General features: G+C 42.8%; 1 protein-coding gene across 1 annotated transcript in view; it reads left to right on the forward strand.

Annotated features, from left to right (window-relative positions):
* Positions 1 to 17,340, forward strand: part of CSMD2 (CUB and Sushi multiple domains 2) — a 288,748-nt gene that overhangs the window by 33,602 nt on the left and 237,806 nt on the right. Inside the window, exon 3 of the mRNA XM_056509388.1 lies at positions 6,610 to 6,722. Coding sequence (XP_056365363.1) covers positions 6,610 to 6,722 — 113 coding nt within the window. The remainder of the gene's footprint in view (positions 1 to 6,609; positions 6,723 to 17,340) is intronic.

A 17,340-nucleotide genomic window follows, 5' to 3' on the forward strand; every position in this document is an offset into this window, starting at 1 on the left:
CAGACAGGGACGGACAGGGACACTCAGGGACACCCAGGGCTCTCAGCTGTGGTTCCCCTCCAGACTGAGCAGCCCCAGCTCCCTCAGCCTTTCCAGGAGATTCCTCAGCTCCAGGAGCTGCTGAGGATCCAGAGCTGGACACAACACCCCAGAGGTGCCCCCAGGGCTGGGCAGAGGGGCAGGACCCCCTCCCTCACACCTGCCTTCAGAGGATCATTATCCCAGGATGGTGCAGGGGTGCCAGGCTGCTGTCATTTACCCTGCACACAGCAAGGACAGAGCCTCATTTGATGGGAAATTTTCCCTAATAGGTGCCTTTAAATGACAGGCAGGAAGAGCTCACCAAGCTATGGGCTGGTGTAATTTAATGCTGGGTTAAATGACACAATCCAGTGCATTTTCATTAGGTGTTCTGAGACACTTCTCCAGCATTTATGCTTTAAAGGCTGCTGGATTGCCAGCTGCAATAACTGTTTTGATTGCAGCCTGAGCTGATGGTGGGCATCCTACCAGAAAAATAATGGGCTGGGCTTTAATTATGGCACCTGCACTCCCAAAGGGGCGCCTGCGTCACGCAGGGCTGGGCTGCATCCAGAGATGGGAAAATGTGCAACAGATGGAGCTGGGGGGTCCTGGCTGGGTGCTGGGGTTTGGGGGGAATGGAAATGTTATAAATGAGAAGCAAAGTCTTGATATTTAGCAAAATTTAGATTGGTTTATTTTATGTAGACGGAGCAAGCAGAAAACGTGAGGGGTCACTGCCCACTCCATGCTCCACCCAACTTGGTTTGCAGCTCCCTTTTCATAGTCTGGTTTTCCTTGTAGTGATCAATAATTGTTATTGTTTTGTTGTAGTAATTCTGCAAGGTGAGCAGTGGTGGTCAAAGAAACTTCCAAACTGCCCTGGGACAGCTCTTGGGACATTGGTCATGGAACCATCTGGTCTTGGGAGATAAAAAACAGGAGTGGGAAGCCTGATCTTTAATAGATAGTTTGTGATTGATTACACAAAGGCAGGAAATCTGATTCTGCAAAAAAACCTTTCAGACTATGGAAAAACTTTTTTTTTTTCTTTTACAAACTGGTATACACAATATTCATAACAGGGGGATTTAAACAGAGTGGGTTTAATAATATATTTCCCTTTATCTAGGTCCGTGTTCTTTTCTTATTTTAAGTATTCTGGTTTATACAAACTGCAGAACTTCCATGATTAACACAAATCATTTATCAATTATCACAGAAATGTTCAGGTGTGGCTTGGCAGGGGGCTCTGGTTTCAGAGGTGCACGGGGCAGTTTTCCATCAGTGTGATGATGATGGGCTGGGGAGTGTCCAGGGAAGAGCTGGAGCTGGGAAGGGGCTCAGCCTGGGGAAAAGGAGCTCAGGGGGAATTTCTGGCTTTCCCTGACAGGAGGGGACAGCTGGGGGGATTTGGGATTTCTCCCAGGAACAGGGACAGGAGGAGAGGGAACAGCCTCAGGCTGGGCCAGGGGAGGTTTAGATTGGATATTACAGACAAATTCTCCATGGAAAGGTGGTCAGGCACTGGGAAGAGCCACCCAGGGAGGTCTGGAGTGCCCATCCCTGGAGGTGGCACTTGGGGACAAAGTGGGGATTGGGCACAGGTTGGACTCAATGGTCTTGGAGAGCTTTTCCAACCTCCCTGATTCTGGGATTCTGGGATTCTGGGATTCTGTCCCATCCAGGCTGAGCCTGGTGCTCAGTTCTCACCTGTGGAAAGTGCTCTTCACTGCCATCAGCTCTCCCAAAAATTTTCCTGTCCTGCTGCAAACTGGGATCCAAACCAGGAAGATTTGCCGTGCACCTGAAGCAGAGCACGAGGGATGCAAACAGAGCAGAGGATTTCTGTGTTGATTTGTTTGGATATATTGATTTTTTTTTGCAAGGGCATGCTTATCAAGTGGCATTTCTGGCGCTGGTTTCGTTTGGTTCCTCACGGCAGGAGCAAAATTAAGCCAATGAAAAACACATTGCAAATCTCAGACAATCAGCGCTGGCTCCAAGCACGTTAAGGGGATAATCACTCAATAATCCATTTGGCTGGAGGTACAGAAGGAATGGAATATGATTATTCCTGCTGTTATTACTGCCCTCACCTCCATAAAAACAAGGAATGGAGTTTGCTGCTTTTTTTTTTTTTGCCTTGTTAGTTGTGTTTTTTTTGTGATGAAAGAATGAAGATCAGCGATGTCAGAATCGCTGTTTGGTGGGGAATGATTCCATGTTGTGCCAGTGCCGTGGTTTAAATTTCTCTGGGATGCAGATTTAGGGAGGAAGGCAGGAGAGCAGTTACCAAGCAGGGATTCCTGCCAATCCAGGCTGTCCTGGGGCTTTCAAACAGCAGAGCTGAGGTTTTGAACATGGACGTGGTAAATGATAGCTCCTCCAAGGGGATGCTGCCTGGCTCCCACTTGGACACGACAAGGACATCAGAGAAGAAAAAAAAAATCAGTTGTGTGCATTGGCTGGAGGCTTAAGAGGAGAAGTGGCTTTTATTGTGATTTCAGTGAGAGCAGTTCCAGCTCCTTCCTAATGCAGGATTTCCCAGGGAGGGCTGGGGGCAGAGGCTGGAATGCTGCACAGAGATTTTCCTGATTGCAGCAGCATTCCCTGCTTCCTCCTGGCTGAGTTTGGCTTTTTGGTGATGTTCTGTGGGCAGAGGGGATTTTTGGTGTGCAGGGGAGCAGGGTTTGGTGCCTTTGGTGCTGCCAGGCAGCTCCTTGTGCTCTTCTGGCTCTGGGGGACACGAGGGAACCTCTGAGGATCAGAGCTGGTTGGGTTTATCAGTTTCTAGATATAAAAAATGAGGTTCACTTTCCTGGTAAATTTTAAAAGGTTTAATACAAATAATAAAGCAAAACAATATATATGGCTGGGTGCTTGTCATTCAGCCAAGAGCTCATCCTTACTCAGAAAACACTTTATTAAATGCATCAACTTGTTGCATATTCATAGATATTTATACATTATTCAAAATCATCCCCCCCCAACCTGTAAATCAACTTTTTTTGTCGTGCCATGCTATTCTCTGATCAATAAATTCCTTCCCTGGAATTTGTTTTGGTTGTCTTCATCCAAATAGGATAATCCAAGAATGTGAAGAATTTTACCATTCTCTGAGTTAGTTACATGAAGAAAAGCTTTTTACCATCACCATGTTGTAGTCCAGGAAAAATATATTTATCACACTACAATTCTTAAGATTTTTTAATAGCAGAACTAAAAGAAACTATATCCATACAGCAAAGTTTTCTAACATTTTACATATAGCATTCATTTTAATGTTTGCAAAAAGCCAATAATATAATATGTACTTAAAACATAGAGATCTCCCTGGAAATTGTCTCTCCAGTCAGCATGGGCTCTGTGGAAAATGTGAGAACAAGCTCAGTTACAATTTCATGCCCTCATGCACAGGCACTTCTCTTTTAAAGCCCTGTTAGGAGAAAATAGCAGTTGTGTTGGAATAAATGCTGCAGGGCAGTGTTGTTTCAGGTCACACTTAATTCCTGTGACTCCTCGGGGACAGCAGCTCTTCCTTACAGGTAAAGGACATGTTCATGTTGCCCTGAATTAAAAGCAACATCTGCAGAGTGGGATCCTGGCAGCACAGGGACTGTGAGCAGAATCCACCGTGCAAAAAGCTCAGTTCAGGGGCAGCAGATCCACTCTGGGGGATGAGAAGCCCAGGCTGCATTAACAAACTCCTGGGGGATGGGATGGGGTGATCAGGTGTGGAAAGCAAAGCCAGTGAGAGACTCCAAGTCAGAAATACAATTTAATAGGAAAAAAAAAAAAAAAAGAGAAAAATAAAATACATGCAATAGTAGAAAAGAAAAAAACCAAGGATGGAGTCAGAATACAAGCTGATACCCTGCTAGTTAGGATGGTGGTAGCAGTGCAGATGAAGCAGTGATGCTGTAGAAAGGTCTGGTAGCTCTTGTCCTCTGGAATCCAGTGGAAAGATAGATTAATTTGCTGTCCAAAATCTCAGTTTTTATCTGGGTAGGAAATGTTTGGCTCCTCCCCTGGCTGGAGCATCTCCCAGTGGGATGATGGAATTTTATCAGTCATGCCCTGGGACTCAGTGGCCATTAACAGGAGATATCTCCTGGAGGAAGGATGGGCTGTGTGAAGATAAAGATGATTGCCCAGCTGGTTTAAAGATGGCCCATTAGCAGAGGATATCTCCATGGAGATCAGGGGCACTGCCCCAGCTGGTTTTTAACAGCTGGCCCATTAACAGGAGATATCTCCACAGAAATAAGAATCATTGCCCCACCTAGTTTAACAAAAAGTGACAGAATTCAAACTTCTGGGCACATCTTTACATTGTAACCTGGGACACAGGGGGAGATAAATCAGCAGGTTCTGCTTTTATTAAAGCTGCTCCAGCCATTTCCTGGATTATTGGTTGGTTTTGGTTTTTTTTAGTGCATGAATGTTTCAGCAGGCCACTCTAATTAATCTGCCAAATTAATTAATGAAAACAATGATGCTTTTACTCAGCACAGTAAAAACTGAATGCTTCTGGAACCTTTGATTGGTAATAAACAGGAGCAATTGTCCTTCCAGCTTGTCCAGACAAGGGATTTTATGCCGAGGGCTGGTCAGTGCTGCTGTGCTGACATTAAAACTTAAATCATGGGCTGGCAACTCTGTGAGCTCTGCCAATAACTGGAAATTTTGCTTCAATAAAGTTCTCAGGCAGAGCCTGTCAGCTCTCATCAGTCAGAGCTCAAATGTGTGTGAAATAATATTTAGGTTTGCTCAATGAGAGGCAGAGAGAGAAGAGGAGGGAAGTTCCCTCGCTGTGTCTGGGGGCTGGGGATGATTTTCAGGAGGAATTGCTTGGGCTGGGTGCTCAGAGAAATTTAAATGGTGCCCCCCAAATCTGGTTTTGTTCTGTGGGTGCCTTTTCATTCCGTGTGAAGAGAGGAAATACCCTGAATGAAAAAAATATTTACAGGTGTTTCTTAAAGGGTCAGAGAGCTTGTGAACCTTTGCCCCCCTGGCAGAAAGTCTGCCAGGATAAACCTCAGAGTGTGTTGTAAGAAGCTTTAAATTCTTTTTTTTTCCCTGCTAATCTCGTGCTACTTCTGCCCTTGTGATTCCTTGAGCACTCTTGATCCCAAATGATACCAAATTCTTCAGTTCCTGCTGCTCCTGTGGTTTGTAAAAGTCTGGGTTTGGGGATTGCTCCTCCAGTAAGGAGTCCACTGTGGGATTGCTTTAAACTGGAAATCTGTCCAGGAATCCCCTTGGCCAAATGTAAGAAGGTTTGGGAATTGTAAAACTGGAATTTTGGGGTATAAGCTGGCGTGAGGATGGCTCAGCAGCAGGGGTCTGGGTTTGGGATTAATGACAATCATTAATAAACAGAGTTTTGTGATAAATCAGTTGTCCTTTAGCTGTAAGGGTGGGAGGATGAGACAAGGGCTGGGAGTTCCTGGATTTGTCCAATTTTATTTTGTTCTCTTTGCTCTGATTTGTGTCTGATTTGTGGGAAAGCTCCCAGACCTTCTCATGCAGCCATTTCATGATTTTTTTTTAACCTCAGGGAGGAGATGGGAGCCATCCCAGCCTTTGCTGGGGTGCATTTTGGATCTGTCCCCACAAAAAATCCCATCCTTGGCTTTGTGCTGGACTGGGGGAGGGTGGGGAGGATTCCCAAAAACTTCCAGCCTTACCCACTGTCAGACTGCAGAGCAAACACTCTGGAGGCACCAACTGAAGGATTTAATTAATTGCTAACATCCATTTTTTGCCTGTTTTTTGTGCTCAGTTCAGTGCAGTTTGTAGAACGCTCCAGTCTGATTTTTACTCCAAGGTTCTCAAAACGTTTTGAACATTCCTGAGCAATGCCCTGGGCTCACTCAGCACCCCAAAATCTCTGTCTGGGTGGGTTCTGCTCCAAGGCTGGGTGTGTGCAGTGCCCCAGGGCAGGTGTTGGTGACAAAGTGTGAAGCAGGGAGGGGCTTGGGACAGAACCACAGCAGTGGGGACAACCTGTGAAAAAACTGTGAAAAATTCCAGGAGCAGTTCTGTGGTGAAAGAGCCCAGGATCTGTTGCTCCAAGGTCTCCTGAAGCTCTGAGCTCCTTCTCCAGGAGTGTGATGGGATCTGCCCCATCCTGGCTTTGGGCAGGGCACTGGTGGTGACTGGGACCTTGTGGGTTTTTCCTGGTGGCTGTGGGATTTTTCTGATGGGAGTGACCTCACTTTGGGTTTTTTCCTGGTGACTGTGACCTCCCTGTGGGTTTTTTTGAGCAGTGGTGAGTGTGACTTCATTGTGGGTTTTTCCTGTTGAGTGTGACCTTGTGGTTTTTTCCTGATAAGTGTAACCTTGCTGTAAGTTTTTCCTGGTGAGTGTGACCTTATGGGTTTTTTTCCTGTTGAATGTGACCTCACTGTGGAATTTTTAGAGCAGTGGTGAGTGTGACCTCCCTGTAGTTTTTTTTCCTGTTGAGTGTGACCTAGTGGGTTTTTCTTGTGAGTGTGACCTCACTGAGGATTTTTCCTGTTGAGTTTGACCTCCCTGTGGGTTTCTCCTGGTGACTGTGACCTCTCTGTGTGTTTTTTCCAGGCTGACAGGGTTCCAGCTGCCTGCTCCCATCGTCAGCACTGGCCTGGTGCTGTCCCTGTGGCTCGTCAGTGACTATGCTGTGAGTGCCCAAGGCTTCCAGGCCAGCTATGAGGGTGAGTCCAGAGGGGCTGGAATTGCTCCTGAATCCACTTTGGGAGGTGGGAAACTGAGCTGCAGAGTCTCTACCAGCATCTAGACATCCCTGCCTTGCTGCTGTGTAATTTAATATATTTTTTCAGCATTTTAATTGCTGGTTCCTTCCAGAGTGAGGCTTGTTTTTTTTTTTTCATTAAAAGTTTTCTCTGGCTGAATTTCCTGGAATGTCTGGGAAGGGTGGGTGATGTGGGGTTGACATTGGGATTTCCAGGAGCAGTGTCCATGTAGGCACCAGGAGATCTGAACTGCTGCACTTTTCTCACATTCTATTCTCTTCAGCCATTTGTTATTTTGCTTTTCCCTGCCCCTGCCTCACCCCAGTCCTGAATCCACCCCTGTGTTTGCTGCCATAAACGATTCCCAGTGGCTGTGGGGGTGAAGGGTTGTGTGTAAAGGCTGCAAACCCTCAAGTACTCTGCACCAGAGGAACCCTTGGATATGTGGAAAAAGCTGTTTTATAGTGGAAGTCAGGTCATGATGTTCTATAGTGCTGCTGGGGGAATGACAAATTAACCGTGTTAAAATTCAACTTACACTGCTGTTGATTACTGAACCTAAAATGCTATTCAGCTCCTCATAAATGTTTTTTTGCTTTGTTTTTTTTTTTTTTTTTTCTGTTTGAGTCTTTAAAATTATCATTAAGGCTGAGAACTTGTTGGTAATGAGTCCAACTGGTCAATTACCCTGGACATGGAGCCAGGGAAATGCCTTCACTGAGGTGATGCTGGGGCCTTGCAGCATTTCCTGCCCTTGACAATTAAATTCTGTTCAAATCCCCTCCAATTTCTGGTAAATTCTCTCATTCTCTGCTCTGCCTTGAGGCACTGAGAGGGTTTTTTGTGGGTGCTGAAGTGATCAGAACTCGCTGGGGCTCTGTGGGGTCAGCAGTGGGGGCACAGCTTGTCCCAGGATTGTCACACTCGTCCCTGTAAGGTCAGAAATCAGCTCTGGTTATTCCCAGAGTTTGGGTTCCCTGGGGAGCCTGTGGGGCTGTCAGGACACGTGAGGATTTTGGGACAGGTGAGGATTTTAGGACAGGTGAGGATGTTGGGACAGGCGAGAATGTTGGGACAGGTGAGAATGTCAGAATAGGTGAGGATGTTTGGACAGGTGAAGCTTTTGGGATAGGTGAGGATTTGGGACAGGTGAGGATTTTGGGACAGGTGAGGATGTCAGAACAGGTGAGGATTTTGGGACAGGTGGCGATGTTAGGACAGATGAGGATTTTGGGACAGATGAGGATTTTGGAACAGGTGAGGATGTTGGGACAGGAGAGGATTTTGGAACAGGTGAGGATGTTGGGATAGGTGAGGACTTTGGGATATATCAGTGATGATTTGGGACAGGTGAGGATTTTGGAACAGGTGAGGATGTCAGGCCAGCTCACACTCAGCACCTCTTGGGAGGAAAGGCAAATCCATTTACCAAACTGCTTTTTCCCCCCAAAATTTTCCCAGTTTGTTTCAGATTCACCCATTTGCAGCCCCTCTGTGTGAGCAGTCTCTGTGTGAGCCCACGTCACTCCCAAATCCTGGGACAGAGGACACGCAGCTTCTTCTGCACTTTCTTGACATTTCCAGTTCGTTTTTTGGCATTTACACACAGCTCCTTGTACACTTTGTAATGGTTTTTTATTACCTTGATGCCGCAGGAAATCTTGTACAAAGGCTGGAGCCGGGGCTGCCCTTTAGTCACACACATCTGAAATGATCTGGAGTTTATTTGACTGGTGATTAGGAGGCTTTCAAGGCTGTAACTGAGGGGGAAAATAAATGTATTTAAAACTTAACCTGAGCCAGAGTGACAGAGAGAGCGCTGGCATAAGTCAGAGTTTTATTTTGAGGGCGGGAAAGGGGTTTGCTTGCTGAAAGTGCCACCCTGAGCCTGCCCCAAGGAAATTATTCATATTTTGGGTGTTAACTAAGTTTGAGGGAGGTGATAAATTAAATTTGGATGCACAGGCCTGACTGCTGCTGGAATGCTGCTTTATTTTCTTGGGAATCTGTGACTCGTGTCACAATAATTCCAGATCAAAGGCAGAATAGTGCATCAGAGTCCCACAGTAAATAGCTCTGGTAAGATCTGCCATCAAAGCCCTTTAGGTTTTCTCCTCCCAAAAGAAACACAGTATTAAAATTGGGAACAAAAGCTCTCAGGAAGGTTTTTTTTTTAAAAAAAGGACAGGAAGAAAGTAGGACTGGAGGGTTCAAAGTGGCACAAAAACATTTCCAGTGATGTCTGTCCAGAGTGTTCACTGGCCATTCCTGGGGTATTTGTGTTCACTGGTGTAATGGTTTTGGAATCAAAACCAGTGAGAGACTCCAAGTCAGAAGTATGATTTAATAGGAAAAAAGGGAAAAATAAAATATATGCAATAGTACAAAAGGAAAAAAAAACACTGACATTCAGAATAGAACCTGACACCCCACAAGTCAGGGTGGTGGCAGCAGTGCAGATGAAGCAGTGATCCTGTAGAAAGGTCTGGAAGTTCTTGTCCTCTGGAATCCAGTGGAAAAGGCTGCTCTGGTGTTCCAAATCTCAGTTTTTATCTGGGTAGGAAATGTTTGGCTCCTCCCCTGGCTGGAGCATCTCCCAGTGGGATGATGGAATTTTATCAGTCATGCCCTGGGACTCAGTGGCCATGAACAGGAGATATCTCCTGGAGGGAGGATGGGCTGTGGGAAGATAAAGATGATTGCCCAGCTGGTTTTTAACACATGGCCCATTAACAGGAGATATCTCCCACAGAGATAAGGGTCACTGCCCCAGCTGGTTTAACACATGGCGATGGAATACAAACTTTTGGTCACATCTTTACATTGTAACCTGGGACAATGGGGATTCCCAGGGTGTTCCCATTTGGAGAGAGGAGGGAGGATTAGATCAGCACAAATCCCTGGATTTAGTGGTGCTGTGGAAAAAGAACCGAGGGCAACCATGGCAGGAGCACTGGGAGTGAAAACCTGTCATCTTTTTCTTGAGGAACTGGGAGAACAGAGAGGATTTCACTTCCATTTCAATAAAAATCTTTGATCTCAAGGTAATTTTTTTACTTATGAGTTCTAGGAAACACCAGCAGTTCAGGGAGCTCCATTTCAGCACGTCTCATTTAGAAAATATTTAAATTAAGTGCTTTCATGCTTTTAGCATCCCTAAATTTGTTTTCTTTCCCTGTTTACTGTCCCTTGAATTCAACATGATTTCCTAATTAGCCCCGTTCACCCTCAGACTGGGGGATTTTTCCTTCTTTTCTCACTAAAAGATTCTTCTCCCAGCCCCAACCCAGCTGTGGAGTCCTGAATTTCCTTTCAGCTGCAGAATCTTGGAGCCAGTTATAAATAATCCCAGTTAAATTTGACTGGGACGTGAATTTTGACAGCCTCATCTGGTGAAAAATCTTCCTAAAAATGCAGAAATGCCCATTTTTTGCTTGCCCTGGAAGATGTGTTAGGCTGGACTGCAAAGGGAATTAATTCCTCTCCTTGCTGCCTCACACCTGAGGAATTCACTCAGAGCTGACTTAAAATAAATCAAGTCTGGGACAATGAGAGGAAAAGTGATACAAATTCCACAGAAATCATAAATAAAGCAGGGGATGCAGAACAGGTGGTTTATTTGCTCACTAATGAAGGGATAAAAGAAGATTAAGTTACTAAAGTAAATTCAATTCTTGTGAAATCTCCACGTCTGGATGCTGTGTTAGACCAGAAGGTGACAAATAAAAAGGGATTTAAGGAAAAACACAATCACAAAACTGTTTGGGTTGGAAAAATCTTCCCAAATCCAACCTCAGAGCAATCCCCACCTTGTCAAGCATGGGGTTGTATTTTCATTTATATCCTTGTCAGGACACAATTTATAAATTTAACTGTAGAAGAGGGATATAAATATATATATTAAAAAGGGATATATGCATATATTTATATACATACATATATAAATATAGAAGAAAATATAAAGGGATACAAAGGGATGAAAATATAAAGGGATACAAAGGGATAGAGATAAATACAAATATGAAAAAACTAATAAATAATATTTTTAATAGAAATATATATGAAATACACCTTTATTAAGTAAAATATAAAAGAAGAGGGCTCTGTAAAAATAGAGGACACAATAATGTTGGATGCTGTTTTTTTAGAAATACTCAACTATGGACCTCAGAATTTTAATTTTAGGGCAGGGTTTTTTTGGTGGTGTGGATTTTTTTTCCCCCCCAAAAGCAGAGCTCAGTGGGAATTCCTAGAGGGATCCAGGACCCTTTTTTAAAGGGATACAATGGGATATAAATAACAAGTGACTATTTTAAATATATTTAAACACAAAATAATATTTCAATATTTAAGTAAATAAAAATACCTAAGTAAAATATTTAAATAAAATAAAAAAAAAAGAAGAGGAATTCAGTAACCTTGAATACTTTGGTTTTGTTTTTTTGTTGTTTTTTTTTGTTTTTTTTTTTTGGAACCTTCCTCTTTTTAACTTAGAATTTTAATTTTAGGGCAGGTTTTTTAAATTTTTTAAATTTTTTTTTTAAATTTTATTTTTTGTGGTCTGGATTTTTTCCCCCCAAAAGCAGAGCTCAGTGGGAATTCCTGGAGGGAGCCAGGGCCCTCTTTAAAGGGATACAATGGGATATAAATTATAAGTAACTATTTTAAATATATTTAAACATAAAATAATATTTCAATATGTAAGTAAATAAAAAAATATTTAAGTAAAATATTTAAATAAAATAAAAAAAAGAAGAGGAATGTAATAACCTTGAATGCTTTGGGGTTTGTTTGGTTTTTTTTTTAAAGAACCTTCCTCTTTTTAACTTAGAATTTTAATTTTAGGGCAGGTATTTTTTTTTTTTTTTTTTTTTTTTGGTTTTTTTTAATTTATTTTTTGTGGTCTGGATTTTTTCCCCCCCAAAAGCAGAGCTCAGTGGGAATTCCTGGAGGGAGCAGAGCCCTGAGGATCCCTGAGGAATTCCAGGGGTTGAAACTTTCCCTTCCCACGGATCCGCAGCTGCACCAAATTCTCTCCGCAAACACCCGGGGCTGATTGAAAAGGAACAATTAGGGCTGCACCAACTGCTCATTTTCAGGAATTAGAGGCTTTCAAACCTCGAGGGAAGCAGCCCCGAGGAGCTGGAGCTGTTTGCAGAGAAATATTCGGCTCGTTCTTCACAGGCTCTTTGCAGAGTTGTGCAAACAGATGGAGAAAATACAATTAAATTTCTGTTTAATTCTTCCCGGCTCTGGGATTTGTGGGATGCTGCTGCACTTCTCCCTTTTCCCAGCTGGAGTTTGGTTTTGCAGCCCCTGATGGATCAGTTTGGGTTTGGAGACTCAATAATGGAGATTTTTCTCTGAAAGTTTCTGGGTTTGATAGACTGACACTGTCCTTGGAGGAGGAAATCCCAAACCAAACAAAGCCAAACCAAACTAAAAAATCACAAATCTAAATAAACTAAAATCCCACAGACCCACAGAAAAAAAAAACCCCACAAAACCAAATTAAAAACCCACAGAAGAAACTAAAAACCCACAAAACCAGCCAGCCAAAAAACCCACAAAAGCAAAATAAAAATCCACAAACCAAGAAAATTAAAATCCACAAACTCAAATAAACTAAAAAGACACAAAGCAAACTAGAAAGACATAAACCAAATAAACTAAAAACCACAAACCAAACAAAAAAGACACAAACTCAAATAAACTAAAAACCACAAAACAAACAGAAAAGACACAAACTCAAATAAACTGAAAACCACAAACCAAACAAAAAAGACAAAAACTCAAATAAACTAAAAACCACAAAACAAACAGAAAAGACACCAACTCAAATAAACTAAGAACCCAAAACAAACAAAAAAGACACAAACTCAAATAAAAATCCATAAACCAAACAAACTGAAAAGACACCAACCAAATTAAAATCCACAAAACCCAAACAAATAAATCCCCACAAACCCAAACAAACAAAAAAAAACCAACAAAACCCCCACAAAGCCAACCAAACAATACAAAATCAAACAGAAATTCTGCTGTGGGTATTGAGGGCGTGTTCCAAATTTCCAGTATTAATGAGATGCTAAATGCAGAATGAGCTGGGAATGCTGATGGAAATTTCCTGTATGGGATCCTGGAAATGTTTGGGTTGGAAGAGACCCCAAAACTCATTTAATTCCATCCCAAAATCCCACCAGAACCTTCCCTCCTTCAGCTCAGATAATTTCACCAACTTTCAACTATTTTATTGCTTGCAAATTCCTCCAGTTCCAGGACAGGACAGTGTCAGGTCTGAGCTCCTGTGGGGTTTGGGAAGTGGGGAAATAATTCCTGAATATCCACTTTGGATCTTGCCCATCCTTATTCCTGAGCAGAGAGCTGTGCTCAGTGAGGAAAATAAAGTTTGTAGCCCTTCAACAGCTTGTGGTGATAAAGGCACAGGGAAGAACAGCATGGCAGGCCATAAAATCTGGATTTTGGGATGTGCCAGCACAGGGACTTTAATTTCTTTTTTTTTTTTTTTTTTCTATTTTTTTATTTCTTTTTCCATGAAAAACCAGGAGAGGAGGGCAGGGCTGTCAATACTATTGAGTGACAGGGTTGTTTTACACAGTGTCTGCAAGAAAAGATGGATAATTAGATTTCAAGCATAGCCCTGCATTGATTCTGTCCCCAATTAAGTGTTTTCCACCTCATCTACAAAATTTGGCTGGCAACAGGTTTGGGTTTTTCATGGGGGATTTTTTTTTTTTCTGTGTCCCTGTTCACAATCTGCAGCTCCTGGTCCATTTCCATGTGGAAATGAGGGATTTGGCACAAATGTTCCCTGTCAGTGACGTGTGTGGAATGGTGGATGGGGACCTGGAGGGAGAAATAGCACCTGGTTGATCAAAATCCCTCACTTTTATCTCAAATTAACCCAAATTCCTGCCAGTGCTTTGGTCTGTGCCAGCACTGGGAGAAATGGTGTTGGCCTGGCAGTGAATAAATACCTTGGTTTGGGTCAAAAAGACCCAAAAATGTGTCTTGGTTTAGTTTAGGTTTGTCAATTTTAATATATTTAATTTCTGTTGTGATATAGGATTAGGAGCAAAAACAAGGCAGGCTTAAAGCTTAAAAGGGTATAAAGAAAAACTTTAATAAATTTAATAAACACAGAAAAAATAAGAAATTTAGGATAAGATTTTCAGACTATTCTCCTCCCCTCCACTTTTTACACTTATTTAACAATAATATAGAGACACTTCAGTCTTTTACTTAAATAATTGTTTCAGTTTATTTCAGGGAGAGAAGTGTCTCCTTGTTTGGCTACAGGGATTTTTTCTAAGAGAAAAATAAATTTTTTTTTTGTGTTTTCACTTTTATGAATAGCAGCCACCTGGGAAATCTGCAAAATCAGCTTTTACTTGATTTTTATCAATTCACAGAGGAAAATTCTCATGGAAAAACTTCTGAGTGTGCCCTCCCTTCCAGGCTGCCTTCAATTCAAAACCAGCACAGCCTCCTCCAGGAGCTGCTGTTTTCTGGACAACCCCCAGAGCACAGAAATCCACCTGAAAGATCCAAAACTGGCTTTTAAATCCCATTTTGCTGTTTATCTCCGCATTGCCCTGGAACAAAAAAAAAAGGATTGAACAGAGCTGGAATTGTTCTCCTGGTCACAACTGGCATGGCAGGGGTGACACTGATTTTTGCCAGCCTTGGCAGGAGCTGTGTGAGTGCTGCTCCATCATGTCCAATAAATTTTGGGATGTAAAACCCAGCAGACGAGCCAGGTGTCTGCCCTGTGCAGGGCTGGGGGCTGCAGCAGGTGCTCAGGCACCCAGAAAGTAAAAATCTTGGTTAGAGGGTGAAGAAATAAATGGGAATTTAGCTGTGCTGGCTGCTGGATTTCCCCTGGGATTTGGGAGCTGACACTTGGGTGGGAAAAGGGACAGAAAGCAGGAATGGGGATGTTCACTGAGCTCTGCATCCATGAGTTCCCAAGGTCGAATATCCGTGGGGTTGATGCAGCTGAGTGAGGGAAAACCCCTTAAAAGCTCAATTTCCTTGGATTTTCCTGCCTGTGCCTCTGCTGTGGGGTGGGCTGAGCCTGGGACCCTCGGCTGGTGATTCCAAAGGATCTTCCTGGTGTAGCCACTTCATCCCAGAGCATTCCCAGGGTGCAGCCTGTGGATTTTGGGGAGGATGAGCCGTAGAGGGGCTGAGCTGGTGGTGCTGGTCCTGGAGTGCTCAGTGGGATTTTTGGGAGTCCCTGCCCTGGGGGATTCCTGTCCTGGGCATTGGGGTTTGGTGGCTGTGGCTGTGCTGCTCCCATTCCTCCTGCTGTCCCTGTGTTCCCATTGCTCCAGCAAGGGCAGAGGGAAAATTCCCACTAAAATCCGTTTGGTTTTGGGATTTCCTTCCTGCTTTTCCCCTCCCAATCCAGCCCAGCAGAGCCCTGTTCCAGGGATGGATGATTTTCTCTCCATCAGGATCCCAGACTCCTCCAGCTCCCCGGGGAGGGAAGAGTCAAACCTTCCTGTTATTTTTTTTTTTATTCCCTTTTTAGCCACACAAAAGATTTTTATTACTTCAATGAGCTCCCAGCCAGTCTGCCTTAATATCCCACTAATTGATTTTAAGGCTTGGAAGCAGCAGAGCTAATTAGCATTTGCTGACTCAGCCCCAAGCCCCCCTCCCCTCCTGGCAGAGCATGGAGCAGATTTTTGACCCACGTTTTCTGCAGCCCTAAACGAAGTCAGGGGAATATTAAGTGTCTCCTATCGGTGATTTGCATATGCAAATGAGCCCAATCAGCGCTGGAGAGAGGCCTCTATTAAAGCATTTAACAAATCTCAAGTGACACTCCAGCATTGCAGTGAAGGAGGTGCCACTGCAGGGTGAGGAGGAGAGGAGAAAAGCAGTGCTGGAACCACTGAGGGGTCTGTGGAGCTTGAATTTGGCCAATTTAGTGCTTTAATTTTGCCTATTTTGGTGCTTTAATTTGCTCCATTTTAGTTCTTTAATTTTGCCCACTTTGGTGTATTAATTTTGCCCATTTTAGTGCTTTAATTTGCCCACTTTGGTGCTTTAATTTGGCCCATTTTGCTTTAATTTTGCCCCATTTTGGTGCTTTAATTTGGCCCAGTTTGGTGCTTTAGTTTGGCCCATTTAGTGTTTTAATTTGCCCACTTTGGTGCTTTAATTTGCCCCATTTTCGTGCTTTAATTTGGCCCACTTTGGTGCTTTAATTTGCCCCATTTTTGTTCTTTAATTTGCTCCATTTTAGTACTTAATTTTGCACACTTTGGTGCTTTAATTTGCCCACTTTGGTGCTTTAATTTGGCCCATTTTGGTGCTTTAATTTGCCCTATTTTGGTGTATTAATTTTGCCCAGTTTGGTGCTTTAATTTGGCCCAGTTTGGTGCTTTAATTTGCCCTATTTTGGTGTATTAATTTTGCCCAGTTTGCTGCTTTAATTTGGCCCATTTAGTGTTTTAATTTGCCCACTTTGGTGCTTTAATTTGCTCCATTTTCGTGCTTTAATTTGGCCCATTTTGGTTCTTTAATTTGGCCCACTTTGGTGCTTTAATTTTGCCCATTTTGGTGCTTTAATTTGCTCCTTTTTGGTGCTTTAATTTGGCCCACTTTGGTGTATTAATTTTGCCCATCTTAGTGTTTTAATTTGCCCCATTTTGGTGCTTTAATTTGCCCACTGTGGTGCTTTAATTTGGCCCATTTTGGTGCTCCATTTTGGTGCTTTAATTTGGCCCATTTTGGTGCTTTAATTTTGCCCATTTTGGTGCTTTAATTTGCCCAACTTTGGTGTTTCAATTTGGCCCATTTTGGTGGCATTGTCCTTATCATCACTTGAATGATAAAATGTCCCAGTTTGGGAGGGACCCACAAAAATCCAAGTGCAGCTCCTGGACACCCCAAAAATCAAAGCTCACAATTCAGATTTCCAAGACCCAGAATTCAGGTTTTTAATGCCCTCAATTCAGATTTTTGAAGCTCATAATTCAGGTTTCCAAGGCCCACAGTCCAGATTTTCAAAGCCCAGAATTCAGATTTCCAGAGCCCACAAAACCCTTAAAATTCAGAATTTCAGAACTCTACAATTTTTGAGAATTAATTCATTATTATTATTATTACTACTATTTTCCACACCTTGGAAAATACTTTTTGTTTTTTTGGTTTTTTTGTTTTTGTTTTTGGTTTTTTTTTTGGAGCTGGTAAAAACTGGTATAAAATATCAGGAAAGCCACCAACTCCAAATAAATTGAAAAGCTGAACCAAACATGCCATAATTATTCACTTATTTCATCTTCCAATCATTTCAGTGACAAAAACTCAGCAAAATCAGGAAAATTTCATGTAAACACCCCAAAATTTCATGTTCCCTCCTCAATTTTGTGCAGAAAACTTCAACAGGTCCCAATTTGTTCCTGCAAATCGGCTTTTCCACATTCCCCTTTGTGCTGGGAGTGTTTAATCCCTAATGATCATCTCCTAATTCTTAATTTTTTTTTTTTTTTACTGCAAGAATTTTAATCACTGGAAAGTGCTTAATTAGCAGATGTGGAGGGCT

Source organism: Oenanthe melanoleuca, chromosome 23, assembly GCF_029582105.1.
Source record: "Oenanthe melanoleuca isolate GR-GAL-2019-014 chromosome 23, OMel1.0, whole genome shotgun sequence".
Lineage (NCBI taxonomy): Eukaryota > Metazoa > Chordata > Aves > Passeriformes > Muscicapidae > Oenanthe > Oenanthe melanoleuca.